Source organism: Salvelinus sp. IW2-2015, linkage group LG18, assembly GCF_002910315.2.
Source record: "Salvelinus sp. IW2-2015 linkage group LG18, ASM291031v2, whole genome shotgun sequence".
NCBI lineage: Eukaryota > Metazoa > Chordata > Actinopteri > Salmoniformes > Salmonidae > Salvelinus > Salvelinus sp. IW2-2015.
In genome coordinates, this window is record NC_036858.1 from 41,300,772 (window position 1) to 41,322,555 (window position 21,784).

A 21,784-nucleotide genomic window follows, 5' to 3' on the forward strand; every position below is an offset into this window, starting at 1 on the left:
GTGAGTGAGAGGAGACAGAGCAGCACACGCATGATAGCTTTTTACCAGTTGTCGGTAGGTAGACTATTTAGCATTTCTCATCGGCTCTGCTGTGCCTTAATCTACACTGGAAGGCGCTTCCGACCCTAGTGCAGTTGTATGCAAGCGGGTCGGATCTGTTGGCTAGCTAAATGCAGTATGTGACCCCCTCCAGTTTATTAACTATCTGTAGGTATGCTAATTGTCTGATCACAAATAGGGAAAAACATAAAACCTATTTTGCCTGTAGGCCTACACACCCTCCACCAGCTTTGTGTGAGATAAATATTGATAAACTAATATTGTTTTCTGGTGTTACAGAGAATATGTAACATACATCACCATGACATCCAGATTTGGTAAAACCTACAGCCGTAAGGGAGGGGAGGCAAACTCCAAATTTGAAGAGGTCTTCTCCAACAAGGCCACACTGAGCACCAAATGGGGAGAGACCACTTACAAGGCCCAACTGGGCTCTAAGCGGCCCACTCTGAAGCCTGAAGTAGTCGAGTTACTCAAGAGGCCCCGGATTGAGGATGATGACAGCTCAGAAGATCCTTTTGGTTTTGACAGCGACGATGAGTCCAAGCCTGTCACCTCCCTCAGTGTGCTCCAGTCTAAACCGGCTGAGGGAGAGGCCAGTAAACTGCCTTCTGCTACAGTCACAGTACCAGTGGATACCAGTAGGAACTCCAACAGCACATCTACAGGTAAGAACTGGATGGCAGATAACTCTGACTGTTGGCCATAAACATGTTGGATATGTTTTCATTAGAGAGGATGCTCTCGGAAGTTTAGAATGAGATGTTGTGTGCACTTTGTCACTAGCTAGATTTCCATCCAATTAGCAACAGAGTTTCCTGAGAACATTCTGAAATCTGAATTAAAAACAATATGTGGCTTTTCCAGAGATGTTTCCATCAAATTGAGTTGTTGTGGATAAAAGGCTGTGCTTGATGCCGTAGTGCACATAAAAATAAGTTGCGGTTAAATTCCCATGTACCAAATATATAAAATCCAAGTTAAATGGGTTTCCATCGCTTTTTAAACTATACTGAGGGGTTTTGTTACAAAACATTTTTGCTTTATATACAGGGCTCTAAAGTGCGACCAATTTGGTTGATTATGCAACAAAATATTTTGCTGTGCGATCAGGAGTTTTATTTWGGGAGCACTGTGCGACTAGGAAAAATATCTCCCAGTACTGATRAGGCTTYGCTGTACTGTTGTTTCTAGAAAAAAAAGTAAGTGCTTATTTAATAGCGTCATGTTTGCACCATTACTAGAGTGAAAATTGCTTGCTTTAAAAAAATCTTAACCATGTCGTGGGCTGTTCTAAAACGACTTGTGTGTCGTTAACYGTTTGTTTACACTTTGATCACGTTACCTCATTGGCTAGCTAGCTGGCAACCTGGTAACCTTACCAGTATATCCAAACATTTGGGGGCACAAAAAGAAAATAGAAAGGATAGCTTCTTCAGGAGATCAATGATCATAGCAATGAATGAATGACAGATCTCTTGCATGTCGTCACCACAAACCTGACGTTTTTAAAGAGACTGTACAATTTTAAATGTAGTGCATCGCAATAGGAAAATGTTGCTTTTTTAAATGTATTTATTTTTTTATTTTTTATTATTACACAATGTGGACACCAAATTTTCCACAAAGGACTTTGTAATTTCAATGACAGGTATTCGTATCAACATTTTAGATTTTATAATAAACAAATGTCTTTTACAGTGTTACATATTAGTTTCTAGGGCACATGTGCTTCAGAAGTAGCTAGAATTCATATAGTCCCAATAAATACTGAGTTTACCAAACATTAGAAACACCTACCTAATATTGAGTTGTCCCCACCTCAGAACAGCCTCAATTTGTCGGGGCATGGACTCTACAAGGTGTCAAAAGCGTTCCACAGYGATGCTGGCCAATGTTGAATCCAATGTTTCACACAGTGGTCAAATTGTCTGGATGTCCTTTGGATGGTGGACCATTCATGATACACAGAGGAAACTGTTGAGCATGAAAAACCCTGCATCGTGGMAGTTCTTGACACAAACCAGTGCGCCTGGCACCTACTACCATTCCCTGTTCAAGGGCACTTAAATATTTAGTTTTACCCATTCACCCCCTGAATGGCGCACACACACACTTGTCTCAAGGCTTMAAAATCTTTGAACCGGTCTCCTCCCCTTCATCTGCACWGATTTTAAGTGGATTTAGGGGATCATAGATTTCACCTGGTCAGTCTGTCATGGAAAGAGCAGGTGTCCTTCATGTTTTGTATACTCGGTGCAGGCTGTATCTTAATCAATAAAAGAAAATCATATTTTCTGGTGCGCCTGAATTTCATGTTCTCCTGCTCCTAACATTTTTAATTTGGGAGCACCTGTGCTACCAAATAGATTCATTTAGAGCCCTGGGTATATAGTGAATGTGCCCACTCCGGTCCTGGCACGTGTGCTCTAGCCAACAGCTCACCGATACTGTGCGGGTATAGCCGACATGATGAGATTATTATTTGTCAAACTGCATCGATCGTCATGTCACCAGAATTAGTCCCTTGATATTTATTGGAAAGGATAATCAAGGTCATCACCGTGCACGTTCACCACCCTGTGAAGTTCATCATAACTTATTTCACCTGTAGCCTAATAAACTGCATGCTTTTTCCCGAGTCGTAGTGGGAGGACCACACAACATACAGTGCCTTCAGACTTTTTCCATATTTTTGTTGTTACAGCCTGAATTTATAATTGATTGAAATAATTACATTTTGTGTCACTGGACTACACACAATACCCCATAATGTCAAGGTGGAATTATGTTTTTAAAAATGTTTACAAATTCATAAAGAAATGTATGCTGAAATGTTTTGAGTCTAAGTTGAGTCTTTGTTATGGCAAGCCTAAATAAGTTAGAGTAAACATTTGCTTAATAAGTCTCATACGTTGCATGGACTCACTCTGTGTGCAATAATGGTGTTTAACATGATTTTTGAATGGCTACCTCATCTCTGTACCCCACACACAATTATCGGTCGAATAGTGAATTTCAAACAGATTCAACCACAAAGACCAGGGAGGTTTTCCAATGCGGGTATGCTTGTAATCATTAAGGACCGGGGAGTTTTTCAGGATAAAAAAGAAACATAAGGAGCTAAGCACAGGCAAAATCCTAGAGGACATCTTGGGTTTAGTCTGTTTTCCACCAGACACTGGGAGATTAATTCACCTTTCAGAAGGACAATAACCTTCTAAAACAAGGCCAAATCTATACTGGAGATGCTCACCAAGAAGACAGTGAATGTTCCTGAGTGGCCGAGTTAGTTTTGACTTGTAGGGTAAGACCTGAACATGGATGTCTAGCAATGATCAGTTTACTGACAAATCTGGTGTTTCCATCAGGCCTGTTGTGAAGAAAACATAATTATCCGACATGTACTATACTTTAATTAAAAGGTTGGATGGAAACCTGGTCTTGTTTCCACAGGTGCTTGTAAAATAGTGTGTGTGTATACAGTAGGTATAGAACACCTGCCTGTCTCTTGTATTTCACTTTATTTATTGCATTTTCTTTTATTATGGAAGGAAGACACTGTGTGTCTGTGATAATGGTGATGATAGCTGTGGTGTGTGGATGTTTCTGGAGAAGATAAAGTGATGGGCTCCCTTGTGGGCTTTTAGTCTCTGCTGCCAGCTTCTGTGTCAGCTTATCTCGTCTCTATCTGTCCCTGACGGCTCACTAAAGATAAATCAGGCTTTACTGCGACGCCATCGTCTCAATAGGCCTGTACCCCTTTCATTTAGAATTAGATTACTGATTAGAAATTACACAAACCAAACAGCTGTGTTGAACAACATCTGAAACAGTAATTTATAATATAATGCTTGTCTTATAATGCTTCCTTTTTGTTAACATGCTCTTTTTGTCTCTTTTGTGCTCACAGGCAAGCAAACATTGTTCAATGAGGGTGCAGAAAAGAGTAGCGAGTCCTTGTTCAGAAATACATCACAGAGTAACCAGAAGCCTATTGCTCAGTCCTCTGTTTCAAAGACTGTGCCCAAGGACCCATATGTGGAATGGAGCCTAATAGGAACCCAGGAGTTGTCTACCTCCTCCCCTAGCATGGATCCTCTCCAGGAAAAAGACTCGGCTGAGGCACCAGGGTTTAGTGGGGACTCACAGTCCTCATCTTCCAAGGATGGGCTCTCCTCAGGTGGGATGAAAAGTGCTGAACACGAGTCTCCGGCCGAGCTGGTTGTTGACAACATCCCTCCCTCCCCATTCCTCCTCAGGCCGTCCAATACTAGGAAATACATCCGGCCCAAGCCAAACAAGGCCTCCGATGTTCCAGATGCTTCTGCTACTAGCGACAGCAAACTGCCCGTAGCCGCCAGCAGTCCGGCTGCACTGATTCACAAAAGTGTGTCCACTGCCAGCAGTTGCGTTGGCACTAATGCTATCACAACAGTGGCCAAACCGGCGACTAAACCTGCTGGCAGGGGTCGGGTACGGGACTATACGGTGCTGCACCCATCCTGCCTGTCGGTGTGTAACGTCACCATCCAGGACTCCATAGAGCGCAGCATGGACGAGCTCATCACCAGCGCACCCCCCGCTGACCTGGGGGAGGCGGGACGGCTGAGGAAGAAGGCAGACATACCTCCAGCCAAACCCACCAGGTAAACGACTCCACTGGCTGTGGCTCAGACAGTACACTCAAGACTCTTGCCTGAGTTGCCTCCCACTGGTCCTTCATGACATGCTTGATACTGCTTAATATTGTACAACTGTATATTTACAGGTAAGCGCATAACGTCCCTTCTTATACCCACTCAGCTCACCCTCATATGTGGTTTACCAAATGTTTCCACTACACCTAAACCTAGGTGAATCTGTTTTCTCGATTTAAGCACCTCTTCTGTTTTAAGAAGACACTCAGCTGCTGATTTGAAATGAATCGATTCTCCTCTTGTAACCGTCAGGTCCCGAACCACCCAGAGTAAGACCAAGAAGGAGACCAAGCTGGAGTTCTTTGGCTTCGAGGACAAAGGTGACCAGGAGGGGGAGGAGGGAGCGGACCACACTGCCGGCGGAAGCAGCAGCTACAAGATCAAGTACTTTGGCTTTGACGACCCCAGTGAGAGCGACAGTGATGAAGAGGAGGGCTCCCAGGCCAAAGAGAAGAGGAAGGCCAAGAAGGCTGCAGCAGCTGCAATGGCAGCTATTGTGGACAGCCCCCAGCCCAGCGACTCTCAGGACAGCAGCAGCAGTACAGGTGACATATACTGTTGATGTTTGTCTAAAGGCAATAAAGAGGTTAGCTCTATGAAAAACACAGATGATTTGATAAGCTATATCATATACAGTCAAAATAGGATGCGTTACTTAGTCAGTTTTCCTACAACATGTAACAGGATTTCTATTGTACATGTATTTCCAACATGTTGATTCCACCTTATTGTGCTGTTTCCCCCCTCTCAGATATTCTGGAGTTTTCTGATGACTCGATCCCTGGTGGGTCTGAAGGGCAGAAGGGTCGCTCAGGAAAACACGGGGACAAATCCATGGAGGTTGGCAGGAAAATCTTCAGTGGGCCCAAAAAGGTGAGGGACCTATGAAGTCTGATTTTTGAATGTGTGTGAGATGGAGAGTGTGTATGGAAAGAGCTGTTTGATTCACAGTGTATTTGTAGCGGTGCTCATGAGGTAACCCAGTTAGAATTGCTGTCACTAAGGGGAGTACATGTTCAATAATGTTTCAAGCAGTCACGGGTGAGCAGTGGGAGAACGTTCCCAATAAAGGGATTTTTGTGCTGTGATATTGTTATTGATTCCTTCTGCTTTGCGTCTCTGGATATAGAACACTGCTTTTTTTGCAAGGCAAATGAATGGGATAGGCCTAATTACATGAATCTTCAGAAACATCACAAGAACCTCTCGCCTTAACTCAAGCGCAAAGTCACACTATTGTCATAGCACACATGTCTAGACTGACCACGAGTGATTTAAGCTTTGAAAGAGGACCACTAGCTTGTTTTAATTCCAATAATAAGTATTAACTGCACCCCCCACAGTAGCGGAGTTATTCAGGAACTGTTTATTCGGCACTGTTAAGGAAGAGCTTCAAGTAAGCTTTTCACTACTGTTTACACCTGCTGTATTCTGTGCCTGTGACGAATAAACTTTGATTTGAAGATCCTTTACTCTTGGGCCGAGATTCAAACCAACTGAGATTAATGGCCTGCACACTGCTATAGACTTTAAAAGGCTGTTTCTCTGATTCACTGTAAATGCTACAGATATCATCTCAAGCATCAATCTCCTTTAAAAGTAAATCGCAGTTCACAAAGGTCGTTTATCTGCGTTTGTTTGAATCCTGGCCTTTAAGACTGTATAGCTAAAAAACAGAAGTTCTACGTCTTTCCATTCCATTTATAACTTTGTCAATGGTTTTGGCACAAACACACACAAACACAGTAAATGTGTCCACTCTGGTCTTGGCAGTGCGCTCTAGCCAACAGCTCGCAGATGCAATGCAGAGATGGGCTACAGTTGAAGTCGGGAGTTTACATACACTTAGGATGGAGTCATTAAAACTCGTTTTTCAACCACTCCACAAATTTCTTGTTAACAAACTATAGTTTTGGCAAGTCGGTTAGGACATCTACTTTGTGCATGACAAGTCATTTTTTCAACAACTGTTTAAAGACAGGTTATTTCACTTATCATTCACTGTATCACAATTCCAGTGGGTCAGAAGTTTACATACACTAAGTTGACTGTGCCTTTAAACAGCTTGGAAAATTCCAGAAAATGATGTCATGGCTTTAGAAGCTTCTGATAGGCTGATTGACATCATTTGTGTCAATTGGAGGTGTACCGGTGGATGTATTTCAAGGACTACCTTCAAACTCAGTGCCTCTTTGCTTGACATCATGGGAAAATCACAAGAAATCAGCCAAGACCTCAGAAAAAGAATTGTAGACCTCCAGAAGTCTGGTTCATCCTTGGGAGCAATTTCCAAATGCCTGAAGGTACCACGTTCATCTGTACAAACAATAGTATGCAAGTATAAACATCATGGGACCACGCAGCCATCATACCGCTCAGGAAGGAGACGCGTTCTGTCTCCTAGAGATGAACGTACTTTTGTGCGAAAAGTGCAAATCAATCCCAGAACAACAGCAAAGGACCTTGTGAAGATGCTGGAGGAAACAGGTATAAAAGTATCTATATCCACAGTAAAAACGAGTCCTATATTGACATAACCTGAAAGTCCACTCAGCAAGGAAGAAGCCACTGCTCCCAAACCGCCATAAAAAAAAAACAGACTACGGTTAGCATCTGCATATGGGGACAAAGATTGTACTTTTTGGAGAAATGTCCTCTGGTCTGATGAAACAAAAATATAACTGTTTGGCCATATTGACCATCGTTATGTTTGGAGGAAAAAGGGGGATGCTTGCAAGCCGAAGAACACCATCCCAACCGTGAAGCACGGGGGTGGCAGCATCATGTTGTGGGGGTGCTTTGCTGCAGGAGGGACTGGTGCGCTTCACAAAATAGATGGCATCATGAGGCAAGAAAATTATGTGGATATATTGAAGCAACATCTCAAGACATCAGTCAGGAAGTTGCAAATGGGTCTTCCAAATGGACAATGACCCCAAGCATACTTCCAAAGTTGTGGCAAAACAGCCTAAGGACAACAAAGTCAAGGTATTGGAGTGGCCATCACCAAGCACCAACTTCAATCCCATAGAAAATTTGTTGGCAGGACTGAAAAGCGTGTGTGAGCAAGGAGGCCTACAAACCTGACTCAGTTACACCAGCTCTGTCAGGAGGAATGGGCCAAAATTCACCCAACTTATTGTGGAAGGGTACCAAATACTAATTGAGTGGATGTAAACTTCTGACCCACTGGGAATATGATGAAAGAAGTAAAAGATGAAATAAATCATTCTCTACTATTATTCTGACATTTTACATTCTTAAAATAAAGCGGTGATCATAACCGACCTAAGACAGGGAATTTTTACAATGATTAAATGTCAGGAATTGTAAAAAAAAAAAAAAAAAACGGAGTTTAAATGTATTTGGCTAAGGTGTATTTAAACTTCCGACTTCAACTGTACATGATGAGACTATGGATCAGAGCGCAATCATTTTATTTGTCATTTGGCAGCCAAGCACCGATAATCATGTCACCAGCATACAAATTAAGACTTTTATACATAATTATATTTCTGGGAAATGAGCAGAAAGTTCATTGCTCACCACCCTGTTAAGTTCAACATCCATTTATTTGATATGTAGCCTAAATAATAAACTGTGCATGCTTTTCCATGTCCTAGTGGACTGCACAACATAGTGACTGCAGTTTACTTCGACGTTAGGGTTGTTCTAGGGCTGGGTCGATACCAGTATCGCAATATTTTTTCCCATGGAAACTATTTGGTTCTTTAAAAACCTGCTGTATGTAAAATATTGTGCTATAGTTTGGAAAATAAATAAATAAATGTGACTCTGAATGACCACAGATGTTTGTTTGAAACATTAGGGCTGTTTTCGCAAAAAAGTTAAATCTGCTTCATGTTTTGTTTCCTTGCCACGATGCTAACGAGTATCGCAATACTGGTATTGTCCCGACCCTATGTTATTCTATCAAGAATTGCTCAAAAAAAGCATTTCCAATGCCATTTGTCACTATCTATTTAACAGACAAAATATTATCCACCCCTGTGTAGTGTATTTTGTTTTGTCGACATTTGGAAAGTTTACAGATATTTGCTGTTTCCATCAGGCCTGTCATGAGTTTCTGACATGTACTTACATTGTTGGATGGAAGCATGGTTTATGGGTTATATAATCATAACATCCTCTCAATATAGGCCATTCATATTCAGGACATGCTCTGGACTACTTAAAAAATGAATGGTTTTTCATTAGAATGCAATGTTAGAACATACTGAAAGGTGTACCTATGAAATTAAGATACTTTTATGTCTAAATTATCTCTGATTTTGTATTCCTTCCGTCACCAACTGACCACTATCAGATCTAATGGTTTGATAATGACGAAGTGAGCCTCCTCAGACCTGGATAGGCTAGAATGATAAGATAGGATGAACATAAATGTCTCAGAATGGAAATGTAGGGGATTAATGTATTTATTTTGGAAGTAGTCTAGTTTCTGGTAAATGTTAAAAGAAGTGACCTAGGTCTAGTTGACCATATTGTCCTGGAGTCTGATTCTGAAAGCAACTTGTTGATGAAACAAGCCATGAAGGGTCATAAGTGTAGACGATATGAAGTTGCGTTCAGCAGTCTCCACCATTTTGCTCGTATGGTGATTATGATGCTAATAATAACACGTCAGATGTGTCTATTACTCACTGTTCCCAAAACTGAGGACACAGGTCAAGGTATGTCTTGGTTTTAGGCATTCATGTTGAATCATATCCACTGCTACTGAAACCTCTGTCATCAATTCTACTGCTACTGTACTTACCCTGGATCTGTTGTTGCTTTTGTTGTGTGCAGTCCCCTGCTAAAGCTGTGTACAATGCCCGCCACTGGAACCAGCCTGAGCCTGAAGAGATGCCCCTGCCACCCCTGGCCCGTGCACACACTGCTCCGGTGAGAACTACTCTAGGACACTAGCAAGGCTCTGCCTAACACTGGTCGCACACACATTATCTCTCTCTCCCTCTCTCTATTGAATTTGCCATCTCTAGCACGAAGATAACCATGTGTTGTCTAACAATGTGTTGTCCTAGAATAATGCATTGAACTAGGGCTGCACGATATTGGAAGGTAATTACATTTGTACTTGCAATTTTATATCAAAACAGCTTGGGTTAGCTGAAATAGAATGGTCATTCAAATTGTGTGGTTGGACAAGTGTGCACATGGAATGCTGTTTTTGTTTGGCATTACAACAAATTAAAAAACTAATGGAGGAGATGGTTGTAACCATAGAGATCACAATGTCTCACAACGGATGTAGTTCCGCGTGGAGAAAGTTGCATTCTGTGCATGGTTCTCTGTATGGTTGTGCTCTGTATTTACAAATCAGTAATCACGTAGGTAAGGAGCCGGCAAAATCGACTTTGACAATGGTTTATGTTATTGCAATGTTGCAGTGCTATTTCATGGTGTAATCTTGAAATTATCCAGCAGATGATGGGGATTTTTTATTTATTGAACCTTTATTTAACTAGGCAAGTCAGTTAAGAACAAATTCTTATTTTACAATGACTGCCAACCTCGGCCAAACCCTAACCCAGACGACGCAGGGTCAATTGTGCACCGCCCTATGGGACTCCAATCACATCGAACCAGGGTCTGTTGTGACGCCTCAAGCACTGCAATGCAGTGCCTAGACCACTGCGCCACTCGGGACACACAGCCTCACATTAGTTGACTAAGTCCAAAACCTGTTTGTTTTCAATAAACAACAAACAATGATAGCCTTCCTGTTCACTCATTCATAGATGGATATTACAGTCAATGAATAATATTTTAAACAGAGGTTATTTTCTGTGTGTAACATTCAGTTACTAGCAAGCAAGCAGGCAACTAGTCCAAACCTGGTGGCAAACAGAGGAAAACAGTCAAATTGCAATGATTACAGGTCAACATGTAGGCTAGGCTTATGCCAGACAAGTAGCTAGCTAGTACACTTCCTGAAAACCTCGTAGCCCCAGCTCAGCGAATGGCAGGCTATGGAACCATCATCGACACTGGGTAAGGATACATTTGTGTGCTGATGTAGCTACCAAGCCATCTTATTAATTGAAAACAAGGGTTGTCTTTGCTTGCTAACTTTACATGACTAACATCTGCATTCATCCATGCGTGCTGGCAAGATAGCCAATGCAATGGCAAGGCAGGACTAGCTAGCTACTGCACCCACTGGCAGGCAGCTTGTGGTCATTCGGTGTTCCAACAAGATGGCTGAAAAATAACGACAATAACTGGAACTCGGCTAGCTAGCTAACTAGCTAGGTAGTTGGGGGCTACAGATGGGCTAGCTAACATTTAACTAGCTACTGTTTTTGAGTAATGGATGCTGCAAAGTGCCAGTGGCTGAAGATTGGATAAGTTAAAATACGGTGAGGTAATTGTCAATATTTTCATAGATGGAACCGATTTTAGCTATCCAACATTGGAATTAGCACTAGCTGGCTGGCTATGTGTTTGTTTATTATTTAAAAAAATGTATGCATACAAATACATGGCTCTGGCTAGCATACAGGTCAGCTGCAATGTAGCTAGCTAGCATTTCCTCCATGAATGAAGCAAACAAGCTATCTGGCTGACCTCCAGAAAAATGGACACTTGATAACAAGCGTAGTGTTGATGATTGTATATGAATCTAGTCAGTTATGCATTAGATAATCGAGCTAGTCCGACGGTGGTCTGCATATGATTTCCTATGTTTTGACACGCGGAACCCGAAACTACCGGAACTCTTTGTTCAAAAATATTCTGATTTGGTCTATTAAATTACTAGAGGGACTATGTCATAAACCTTAAAAGTTCAGGGATAAATCCCAACCAGTCTAATTGGAATGAATGGCAGTAGAGGCATAATCCAGAATTTTTTTTTCTGCAGGAAAATAATAGTAAGGCATATGATATATCAAATTGTGTAATAGAATTGTTGGCACATTGGCAGTTCATTTGAAACATTAATATAATCATTCCTCTTAAACTGGCTGGCTAGCTAACAAACATACAGTGCAGATACTTTCTTAAAATGCATTATTTTACACTTCTCACAGCACTGGAAAACCATGGTTGACCAAGTGGATGACCTTTAGAATATCATAAGACGGTTCATGTCCATTCTAGTATTTTAATTCTATAGTTGTGACAGAGTAGGAACCAAAGTGTTGGTCAGTGTTTCCCAGGGAAACTAATCAGATTTAAATAGGTACATTCAGACAGATTTTTAGAATAGTCTTTGCCTTTTCCTCTCTAAGAACAAGTTGTTACACAAACAATGCTGATATACTCCCACAGATACTGGCCTGTATTAGAGCAAAAGTTTCTCAATGGATTTAGCGAGCCAGCTAGTTAGCCCTAATACTAATCAATAGCTATCACAATTTTTGGCAACATTTGCAGCTTGCTAAAATCAACTAAATAGCGTTTTGCAGAATAAGCAGAGTGAAAAGCTGCGTCGTTCTTGGTTTGAAATAATCTTGCCTGCATGTGTATTTTGCTCAACGCATACAGAGTGAATCTTGAGCACGAGGAACTGCCTGCTTGAGTGACAGTGGGTGGGGCTTGGTGTGTGGGACTGGGAAGCAGAAAAAAGAGGAGCAATGAGTGGGAACTCGCACAATAAATCAAAAGTAAAATGAAACAAACAGGTGTTAGACAGCTAAGTGGCATTTCAAAATAGGGAGGGACTCATAGTCCATGTCCAGATCTTATATTTCTGACACGGAACACAAACTGGCTGCGCGCGTGCGCTATCGTGCATAAATGTATTTTGTCCCCCTACACCAAACGTGATCACGACACGCATGTTAAAATATCAAAACAAACTCTGAACCAATTACATTCATTTGGGGACAGGTCGCAAAGCATTAAACATGTATGGCAATTTAGCTAGTTGGCTGTGTAAATGACATGCCCATTCAATCTATTTTGGGGTATAATTATCTTCATTTTTTTATACTCAGCAGGTAGGGGTGTACTTCAGATCATTTTTTTCATGAATGGTTTATTGTGAGCTGGGTTGCATTCCTCCATCTTCGTGTAAGAAGACATTTGATTTCACAAAGTATGTCTATTTCAATTTCTGCGGGATTGCCATTTCTTATGTTAGCCCCACCTCACCCCAGAAATGCAAATCAGTTTACAGAGCATGTATGTATGTATGTATGTATGTATGTATGTATGTATGTCTAACAGATTCATAGGTGTACCCCAAAGATTTCCCAGAAATGTTAATATATACAAGTCATATGCAATAGTGACATTTTACACCAGTGCAGTAAGCTAGTGGACTCTATCAATACTGTCTATACTGTTAAAATCAATTTGATCTGTGGGTATACGATGGCACTTTGTAGTGGTCGAATGGTTGATTTCTCCCTCACCATTTTTATCTCCCCACGCTGTTTACTGTTTGTTGTGTTCTGGTAGGCCCCTGAAAACTGTCCACTTCTTTCCTGTGCAAGAACTACGAGCCAAATGTCTGAGAGATTGTGGACTAAATATGCTGTGTATTGAGACATTTTGTTGTATGTATTTTTTTATGTGATGGCAAGATGTATAGCTAATGGAGATGACACATCTAGCTAGCTACTTTACAGTTTACGACATGCTCGCTCATGGCTATGTGAATTTATGTGTACTGACTATTATTAACTACAGATAATAAAAGATTGTTGCATTGCATGAGAGCTGTGTCTGTGCCGGCATTTTAGCGTCCCATTGGACAGTCCGTCCTGGTTGTAATGTTGACACGACACCAGAGACGGTCTAACTTCTTTGACAACGCTGGTACGGCCATGCATGCAAAGCTAGCTAGAACCTCTTTGATAACTGGTATACCTTGCTAGCTAACTTAGCTCATCAAACAGTATTTTCTTTGCTATTTCTACACAATGGCACTTATTAGAACCTTGCATCTCATTTTGAAGTCCCAAATTCCCACGAGATACTGCGAGATTTTGCGTGCTAATGTGTTTAAAATCTGGTCACGGATAGGAGCCACTCCCTTCATAATATCACAGCCTCTTGCGATATGGATATTGCACATGTCAATGTCGCAATGTTTATTAAAATTTGAATAATCGTGCAGCCCTACATTAACCCAATAGCAGCCTCACCTAAATTACATTTCAGAGGAGGAAATCTAAATCAATATTAACCGTATTCTGTTTAGTCAAGACTTGAAAACAATTCAGATAAGGGCAACTGGAATGAAAGTTGTTTGTCTTTTTAGCTTTTTCAAATGTTTTCTGCTTTTTGACTCTCCAGGCCAGCGTATTGAGCGGAAGCAGCAAGGACACCAACTCCCACAAGGATGACGGTCTGTTCAAAGCTCCTCCCCCACCGCCCAAAGTCATCAAGTCTGTGACCATCCCCACTCAGCCTTACCAGGACATCGTCACAGCTCTCAAATGCAGAAAAGAACACAAGGAGGTGAGCCAGCCATGCTGCGGGATATTTCACGCCCTCAAGACAGTCAACATTATCTTTTCACTGTAAACATCCCCCAAACGCTCATCTGCTATTTTCACAACTTGTTTGCATGCTGTTAGAGATTTATTACTCTCTTTATTCATTTCAGACACAGTTTAGCCTGTTAATGTCCATTTGGAGCGCAGTGTAAAGCTTGTCTTTGTTCATTTAAAACACAGCATGGGCTGGTCAGGGCCTGAGGAGCATCTTGTTTTATTAAAGCACCACTGCCCCTACAAAGCAACTTCTCGTTTAAAAAATTGCCTATGTGGCATCGTTATGAGGCAAACATTTATTCTAGTGTCAGAAAGTTCAGCCCCCCTTTAAGGCCTAGCTATAGCTAGCAGATCTGCCTTCTGGTTCTTGACCATACGGTTAGCTGCACATCCCCCTTGCCAATAGGGACTGAAGCTAAGCTATCTCGTTGGGCAGTGCCTAGGTCCAATCACTAGCCAGCAAACACAGACATGGTCTAATCTCTAGCAAGCAAACACACACAGCTGATCAGACACTTCCACTCCCAGCGGTGTTCTTGATGAGGGGGTATTATCCCAGTCAGCTAATAGAACTGATGGAGTGGAGCTGCTTTGCATGCTGGGTGACTTTTCTTTCCTTCTCTGGACACACACGAATACACAGAGAAACATTTTGGAACTTGCATTGGATAATATCCCTTCTATTTTAAATATCGTTTTTTTTTCTGGATCAAAACGAGTCTTAGGTGGTTGGACGTGGCAGAAGGCATGATGGGGGTGTCGCCGACCGAACATTTTAGAGGCCCTCCTGTTGGCCCAATGACACAATATAGCCGTTTTTAAGCTAATTAATTTCCTGCAATTCTACGCATTTTGCCATAACTAAGTGACTCAAACATTATAACAAAATCAATGGGAGCCCATGCCATACTCCTGAATGCATCATTTCTGAATTTTAGAATCTTACTGACTAAAAGCTTTTATTTTGGGGATTTTTACTTCTCAAATAGGATGTTTTTTTCAAAATATATAGGTTGATTATCTTTTCTTCATACTTTATCTTGTTTTAGTTCAAGGTTACACCCCAAGAAATTCCATCCCTGAAATGTAAAAAAAAAAGAAAGTATTTTACTGTTTGGACAGGCAGCCCGAGAAAAATAAAAAATAAAAAAATTGGCGGTTATTGTTGCTCTATGCTCGGTATCATTTGCTTGTGTAAATGTCATTCATCATGTCATTATCGCTCCCCCTTGCAGCTGTACACGGTTGTGCATAATGTGAAGCACTTCAACGATGTGGTAGAGTTTGGTGAGAACCAGGAGTTTACTGATGACTTTGAGTACCTGGAGACTGGCCTGAAGAGCAGCCAGCCACTCAACACACGGTGCCTTAGGTAAGACAAATCCACTCAAAATTGTCCACCTTGGGGAAGGATGTTACCTGATTTAACATCCCTTCAATACATTTCCAGCTATATGCTCAAGTCTAGAAGACATGAGCAGATTTAGTATTATTTACACTTGTCCACTCAATCTTCTATGTACTCTTCTCCTCTGAACTTCTTATGGCTGAAATCCCGTTAACAGGATCGATATGACAACAGCCAGTGAAAGTGCAGGGCACAAAATTCAAACAGAAATCTCATAATTAAAATTCCTCAAACATACAAGTATTATACACCATTTTAAAGATAAACTTGTTGTTAATCCCACCACAGTGTCCGATTTCAAAAAGGCTTTACGACGAAAGCATACCATACGATTATGTTAGGTCAGCACCTAGTCACAGCCATTTTTCCAGCCAAAGAGAGGAGTCACAAAAAGCAGAAATAGAGATAAAATGAATCACTAACCTTTGATGATCTTCATCAGATGACACTCATAGGAGTTCATGTTACACAATACATGTATGTTTTGTTCGATAAAGTTCATATTTATATCCAAAAATCTGTTTACATTGGCGCGTTATGTTCAGTAATGTTTTGCTTCCAAAACATCCGGAGATTTTGCAGAGAGCCACATCAATTTACAGAAATACTCATAATAAACATTGATAAAAGATACAAGTGTTATGCATGGAATTATAGATAAACTTCTCCTTAATGCAACCGCTGTGTCAGATTTCAAAAAAGCTTTACGGAAAAAGCACACCATACAATAATCTGAGTACTGCGCTCAGAGACCAAAACAAGCCATACACATAGCCGCCATGTTGAGGAGTCAACAGAAGTCAGAAATGGCATTATAAATATTCACTTACCTTTGATGATCTTCATCAGAATGCACTCCCAGGAATCCCAGTTCCACAATAAATGTTTGTTTTGTTCGATAAAGTCCATAATTTATGTCCAAATAGCTCCTTTTTGTTCGCGCATTTAGTTCAGACGACAGTTCCATTGCAGTTCGTAGAAACATGTCAAACATGTCAAACGATAATATTCCAACCGGACAATTCCTCTGTCTTTAGAAATGAAAAGGAACGCAGCTAACTCTCACGGGCGTGCGCGAGACTGAGCTCATGGCATTCTGCCAGACCTCCTAGTCAATCAGCTCTTATTCTCTCCCCCTTCACAGTAGAAGCCTGAAACAAGGTTCTAAAGACTGTTGACATCTAGTGGAAGCCTTAGGAAGTGCAATTGGACCAAATTTTACACTGTATATTGGGTAGGCAAGGATTTGAAAACCTACAAACCTCAGATTTCCCACTTCCTGGTTGGATTTTTTCTCAGGTTTTTGCCTGCCATATGAGTTCTGTTATACTCACAGACATCATTCAAACAGTTTTAGAAACTTCAGAGTGTTTTCTATCCAAATCTACTAATACCATGCATATCTTAGCTTCTGGGCCTTAGTAGCAGGGAGTTTACTCTGGGCACCTTATTCATCCAAGCTACTCAATACTGCCCCCCAGCCATAAGAAGTTAAACAACCTCCCCCTCTCTTGCTCTCTGTCTAGTATAATCAGTCTAGCTGCAAGGTGTGCAATGCCCAGTTTCCGGATGCACCTACGGGCCAGAGGGAAGGTGGCTCAGGTCTTCAAGATGTTGAATGATGCCCCGCAGCATCCGGTAGGAATCTGTTCTAATCTACAACCACAACTGACCCAAAATAAAGGGTTTCAGTAGGGTTACAATTAACCTCCCTCTGCTTATTTGTGGTGGCAGCATGACCTACTATTTGTTCTGTAGATACTTCAAAGTTCGCTATTTGAATATATAAGGAAAAGATTCAAGGACTTCCCCTGCCACCAGTTGCTTCTGAACTCATTGTTGCCCCTCCCCGCTCTCCCTTCACTCGTCTCCAGAACCTTGCCCTGTGTACGGCCTCTCTAATGTACATCCTAAGCAGAGACAGGTTGAACATGGACCTGGACCGGGCCAGTCTAGAGCTGATGATCAGACTGTTGGAGCTGGAGCACGACCACTCGGGCCACCACCAGGACCAGCTGACTGCCAAGGAGATGACCAAGGTCAAGGAGAAGATTCGCAAGCTGTGTGAGACGGTCCACAACAAGCACCTGGACCTGGAGAACATCACGGTATGCAGGAACAATCAGAATAATGATTATGTTTAATATTTATATTGATGATGATTGTGGGTTGGAGTTCTACAGCACTTTGTTTTGTTTGTTTTGCAGTCGTGTCACTTGGCCATGGAGACCCTGTTGTCGCTGACCTCAAAGAGAGCCGGCGACTGGTTCAAAGAGGAGCTGCGCTTACTGGGAGGCTTGGACCACATTGTAGACAAAGGTGGGTGTTTGTGTGTGTGCATGTTCTGTTGAACTGTCGGAGCACCTTTCTGCGCCAGAAGCATACTTTTTTTTAGTTGTCCTAGTTCCTATATTTGAGAGTTGCATCTTATCAAGTTCAACTCACTTTGTTAGGCTATATTCATTGGCATATACACTACCGTTCAAAAGTTTGGGGTCACTTAGAAATGTCCTTGTTTTTGAAATATATATATTTTTTTGGTCCATTAAAATAACATCAAATTGATCAGAAATACAATGTATACATTGTTAATGTTGTAAATGACTATTGTAGCTGGAAACGGCAGATTACTTTAAAAATTATGTATGGAATATCTACATGGGTGTACAGAGGCCCATTATCAGCAACCATCACTCCTGTGTTCCAATGGCACGTTGTGTTAGCTAATCCAGGTTTATTATTTTAAAAAGCAGCCAAGAAGTGCTCAGCATATGTGGGAACTCCTTCAATGGAAAAGCATTCCAGCTGAAGCTGTTTGAGAGAATGCCAAGAGTGGCAAAGGGTGGCTATTTGAAGAATCTCAAATATATTTTGGCAAGTCAGTTAGGACATCTACTTTGTGCATGACAAAAGTATTTTTCCCAACAATTGTTTACAGACAATTCCAGTGGGTCAGAAGTTTACTTGTTTACAACTTACACACTAAGTTGACTGTGCCTTTAAACAGCTTGGAAAATTCCAGAAAATGATGTCATGGCTTTAGAAGCTTCTGATAGGCTAATTGACATCATTTGAGTCAATTGGAGGTGTACCTGTGGATGTATTTTCAAGGCCTACCTTCAAACTCCGTGCCTTTTTGCTTGACATCATGGGAAAATCAAAAGAACTCAGCCAAGAACTCAGAGAAAAAATTGTAGACCTGCACAAGTCTGGTTCATCCTTGGGAGCAATTTCCAAACGCCCGAAGATACCACGTTCATCTGTACAAACAATAGTACGCAGGTATAAACACGTTGGCACCGCGCAGCCGTCACACCGCTCAGGAAGGAGACGTGTTCTGTCTCCTAGAGATGAACATACTTTGGTGCGAAAAGTGCAAATCAGTCCCAGAACAACAGCAAAGGACCTTGTGAAGATGCTGGAGTAAACCGGTACCAAAGTACCCGTCATGTCAATTAGCCTATCAGAAGCTTCTAAAGCCATTACATTATTTACTGGAATTTTTCAAGCTATTTTTGAAGCTGTTTTAAAGGCACAGTCAACTTCTGAACCACCGGAATTGTGATACAGTGAAATAATCTGAAGTGCATGTAAACTTCCGACTTCAACTGTATGTATGTTCATTCATTCATTGTGTGTGTCTCCTGCAGTAAAAGAATGTGTCCAGAACCTGAGCCAAGAGGATGACAAGGAGAAGCTGGTGTCGTCGCTATGGGGGGCAGAGAGGTGTCTAAGAGTACTAGAGAGTGTAAGTACAACATCAAGGAGTGTTAGCAGGCTCAGATGTTTGAAATCCATTCATTGAATACAAAATGGGAAAATAAATAGACTGCACTCTCAGCCTCATCTAACCACCTTTTTATTTGACAATTTTAAAAGGTATTTCCATGTCTTCCTGTCCTTCCATTGCAGGTGACTGTCCAGAACCCAGAGAACCAGGGCTACCTGATCGCCTACAAGGACTCTCAGCTCATAATGTCCTCTGCCAGGTGAGAGCGACTGGAACACATGCTAATCTTTTGGTGACAGAGCCCTGATCTTTCACTCCACCTCTACTCGCTCTGCCCAGTACCCACCTCTAGTATAGAGACCAGTCCCTGTAAAGGACTCCGTGTTAAATCTCTGTCCCCTCAGTTTTCCTGGGACTTAAAGAAGCTTTGACACCGTTAGGTGGCCGAGGAAGTCCCATTTAATTTGTATGATCTAATTTCTCTCTCTCACTCAGAGGTTTGCGGTACTGTGTGGACATGATCCAGTGCTACAGCCGGGAGGTGAACAGCTCTCTGTGTTCGTCAGGCACGGCGCTGCCCCACTCCAGCTTTAGCAACGTGGGCAAGGCCGTGGAGGACTGCATGAGGGCCGTCATAGGGGTGCTGCTCAACCTCACCCACGACAATGGTAATATCACTGCATCAGCACGACTTCTACATTCGGCAACACTGTAGCTAGCGTATTGTGGTCCCTAGCTAGTGCCTTGTGCTCTCTGCTCTCCGTTGTCCCACGGACCTCATCACAGCTGTGCTAGAGTCCCCATAAAGGTGTGTTCGGGCTGTAGTACTTAAGCCTGACTGGTCTCAGGCCACAGCTGACTACTGCAGGGTGGAGGGAGTGTGGTAACTATGTACTGTACTGTGGTTTTTAGAGTGGGGAAGCACTAAGACTGGAGAGCAGGACCAGCTTATCATCACTGCACTCAACTGCATCCTACGGGTCCCACGCTACATACCTCAGGAACAACGCTTTGACATCCGAGTCCTGGTGAGCGTGTGTGAGAGGCCTTTATGTAAATGATTACACAAATCCAATTACCTGTACGATCTCAGAAAAAATGTGGGTCCTTTGTACCCACTTTATTTGAAGTGCCCACGGTTTGAGGAGACCTTGAACGCTGACAATAGCTTGAATGCCAAAATATTTTGGCGGTTCTCTAATCTTAATGAATGACTAAGTAGTTATTAAAACCGACGCTTAAATGTTGTAATTTCAGGGTTGTTTGTACTCACAATGTTTTGTTATGGATCTTATTGAAGTGTATGTCCTTGAGAGCTTTTTTTAACAGCATCTCTCGTCTGGTGTGTGTGCTGGTATAGGGCTTGGGGCTGCTGATTAACCTGGTGGAGTACAGTGCAAGGAACCGCCACGGTCTGGTGGACATGGAGTTCAACACAACCAGCCCTGAATGCAGCCAGGGAGAGGCAGGAGGAGATGAGACCCAGACCCCTGAACCAGTCCCAGCTTCCACAGAGGTCGAGAACGGGGCAGAGCCACCTACAGCAGCCCCTTCAGAGGGTGCTGAGGAGAAGCCCAAGGACTCTTCTTCAGGTGCCTTGGCTGCTCTGGTGCAGGTAAGAGTTTTGTTATAACTACATCACGACTTCAGAATAACTTACAGAGAAATGAGGCCAAATAACACAGGATTTTGAGTTACTCTTGTGGTCTGTCTTTTCCTCCGTCCACAGTTCTTCCTGGAGCGGGAGCGAGCGGCCATATTGGCCGAGGCGAAGACTGATGACCTCATCAGCGAGGCGCCCAAACCCCAGGACCAGAGCGGGGAGTGGCAGGAGACGTCGGGCGAGATCCAGTGGGTCGCCACGGAAACCAACGACAGTGACAATGACAAGGAGAAGGACACAAAGAAAGAGGAGGAAGAGGAAGAGCTGGACCTCAACAAAGGTAAAGATGTGTGTCTCTGTGTGTAAAATCCTATTTTTGCAACAGCAGTTTTCAATGCTATCACTGCTCCATGTTGAGTGTTGATCTCACTCTGTGGTGTTGTAGCTCTACAGCATGCTGGGAAGCACATGGAGGACAGCATCGTGGCCTCCTACACAGCTCTGCTCCTGGGCTGTCTGTGTCAGGGCAGTCAGGTAAGCTTCCAGCAAATTAGCTATAACCCTGTTCCTCGATCCTGCCATTGTGGGTGCAGGCTTTTGTTCCATCTCAGCACCCACACACCTGATTCAATTAATCAATTAAGGGCTTGATTTCTGAGGTTGCAGGATTGAAGTATAGGCTTCTGCAAACCAGTGCCATTCTTCTGTCTTGATGGCAGATCTCTTCGGGTGCTTCACACTTGTGCGTGAAGTTGAAGCTTATCAAATGTATTGGTCACGTACGTTTAACAGATGTTATCGCGGGTGTAG

At 42.3% G+C, this 21,784-nt stretch overlaps 1 protein-coding gene across 1 annotated transcript in view; it reads left to right on the forward strand.

Moving 5' to 3' along the window:
- Window positions 1-21,784, forward strand: part of LOC111977893 (wings apart-like protein homolog) — a 33,989-nt gene that overhangs the window by 9,305 nt on the left and 2,900 nt on the right. Inside the window, exons 2-18 of the mRNA XM_024007670.2 lie at window positions 340-728; window positions 3,974-4,709; window positions 5,013-5,305; window positions 5,512-5,633; window positions 9,573-9,668; window positions 14,034-14,198; window positions 15,469-15,605; window positions 17,168-17,279; window positions 17,516-17,749; window positions 17,849-17,960; window positions 19,292-19,389; window positions 19,554-19,630; window positions 19,867-20,039; window positions 20,284-20,399; window positions 20,732-20,986; window positions 21,101-21,314; window positions 21,420-21,508. Of these exons, the coding sequence (XP_023863438.2) occupies window positions 362-728; window positions 3,974-4,709; window positions 5,013-5,305; window positions 5,512-5,633; window positions 9,573-9,668; window positions 14,034-14,198; window positions 15,469-15,605; window positions 17,168-17,279; window positions 17,516-17,749; window positions 17,849-17,960; window positions 19,292-19,389; window positions 19,554-19,630; window positions 19,867-20,039; window positions 20,284-20,399; window positions 20,732-20,986; window positions 21,101-21,314; window positions 21,420-21,508 (3,396 nt within the window). The 5' untranslated portion in view covers window positions 340-361. The remainder of the gene's footprint in view (window positions 1-339; window positions 729-3,973; window positions 4,710-5,012; window positions 5,306-5,511; window positions 5,634-9,572; window positions 9,669-14,033; window positions 14,199-15,468; window positions 15,606-17,167; window positions 17,280-17,515; window positions 17,750-17,848; window positions 17,961-19,291; window positions 19,390-19,553; window positions 19,631-19,866; window positions 20,040-20,283; window positions 20,400-20,731; window positions 20,987-21,100; window positions 21,315-21,419; window positions 21,509-21,784) is intronic.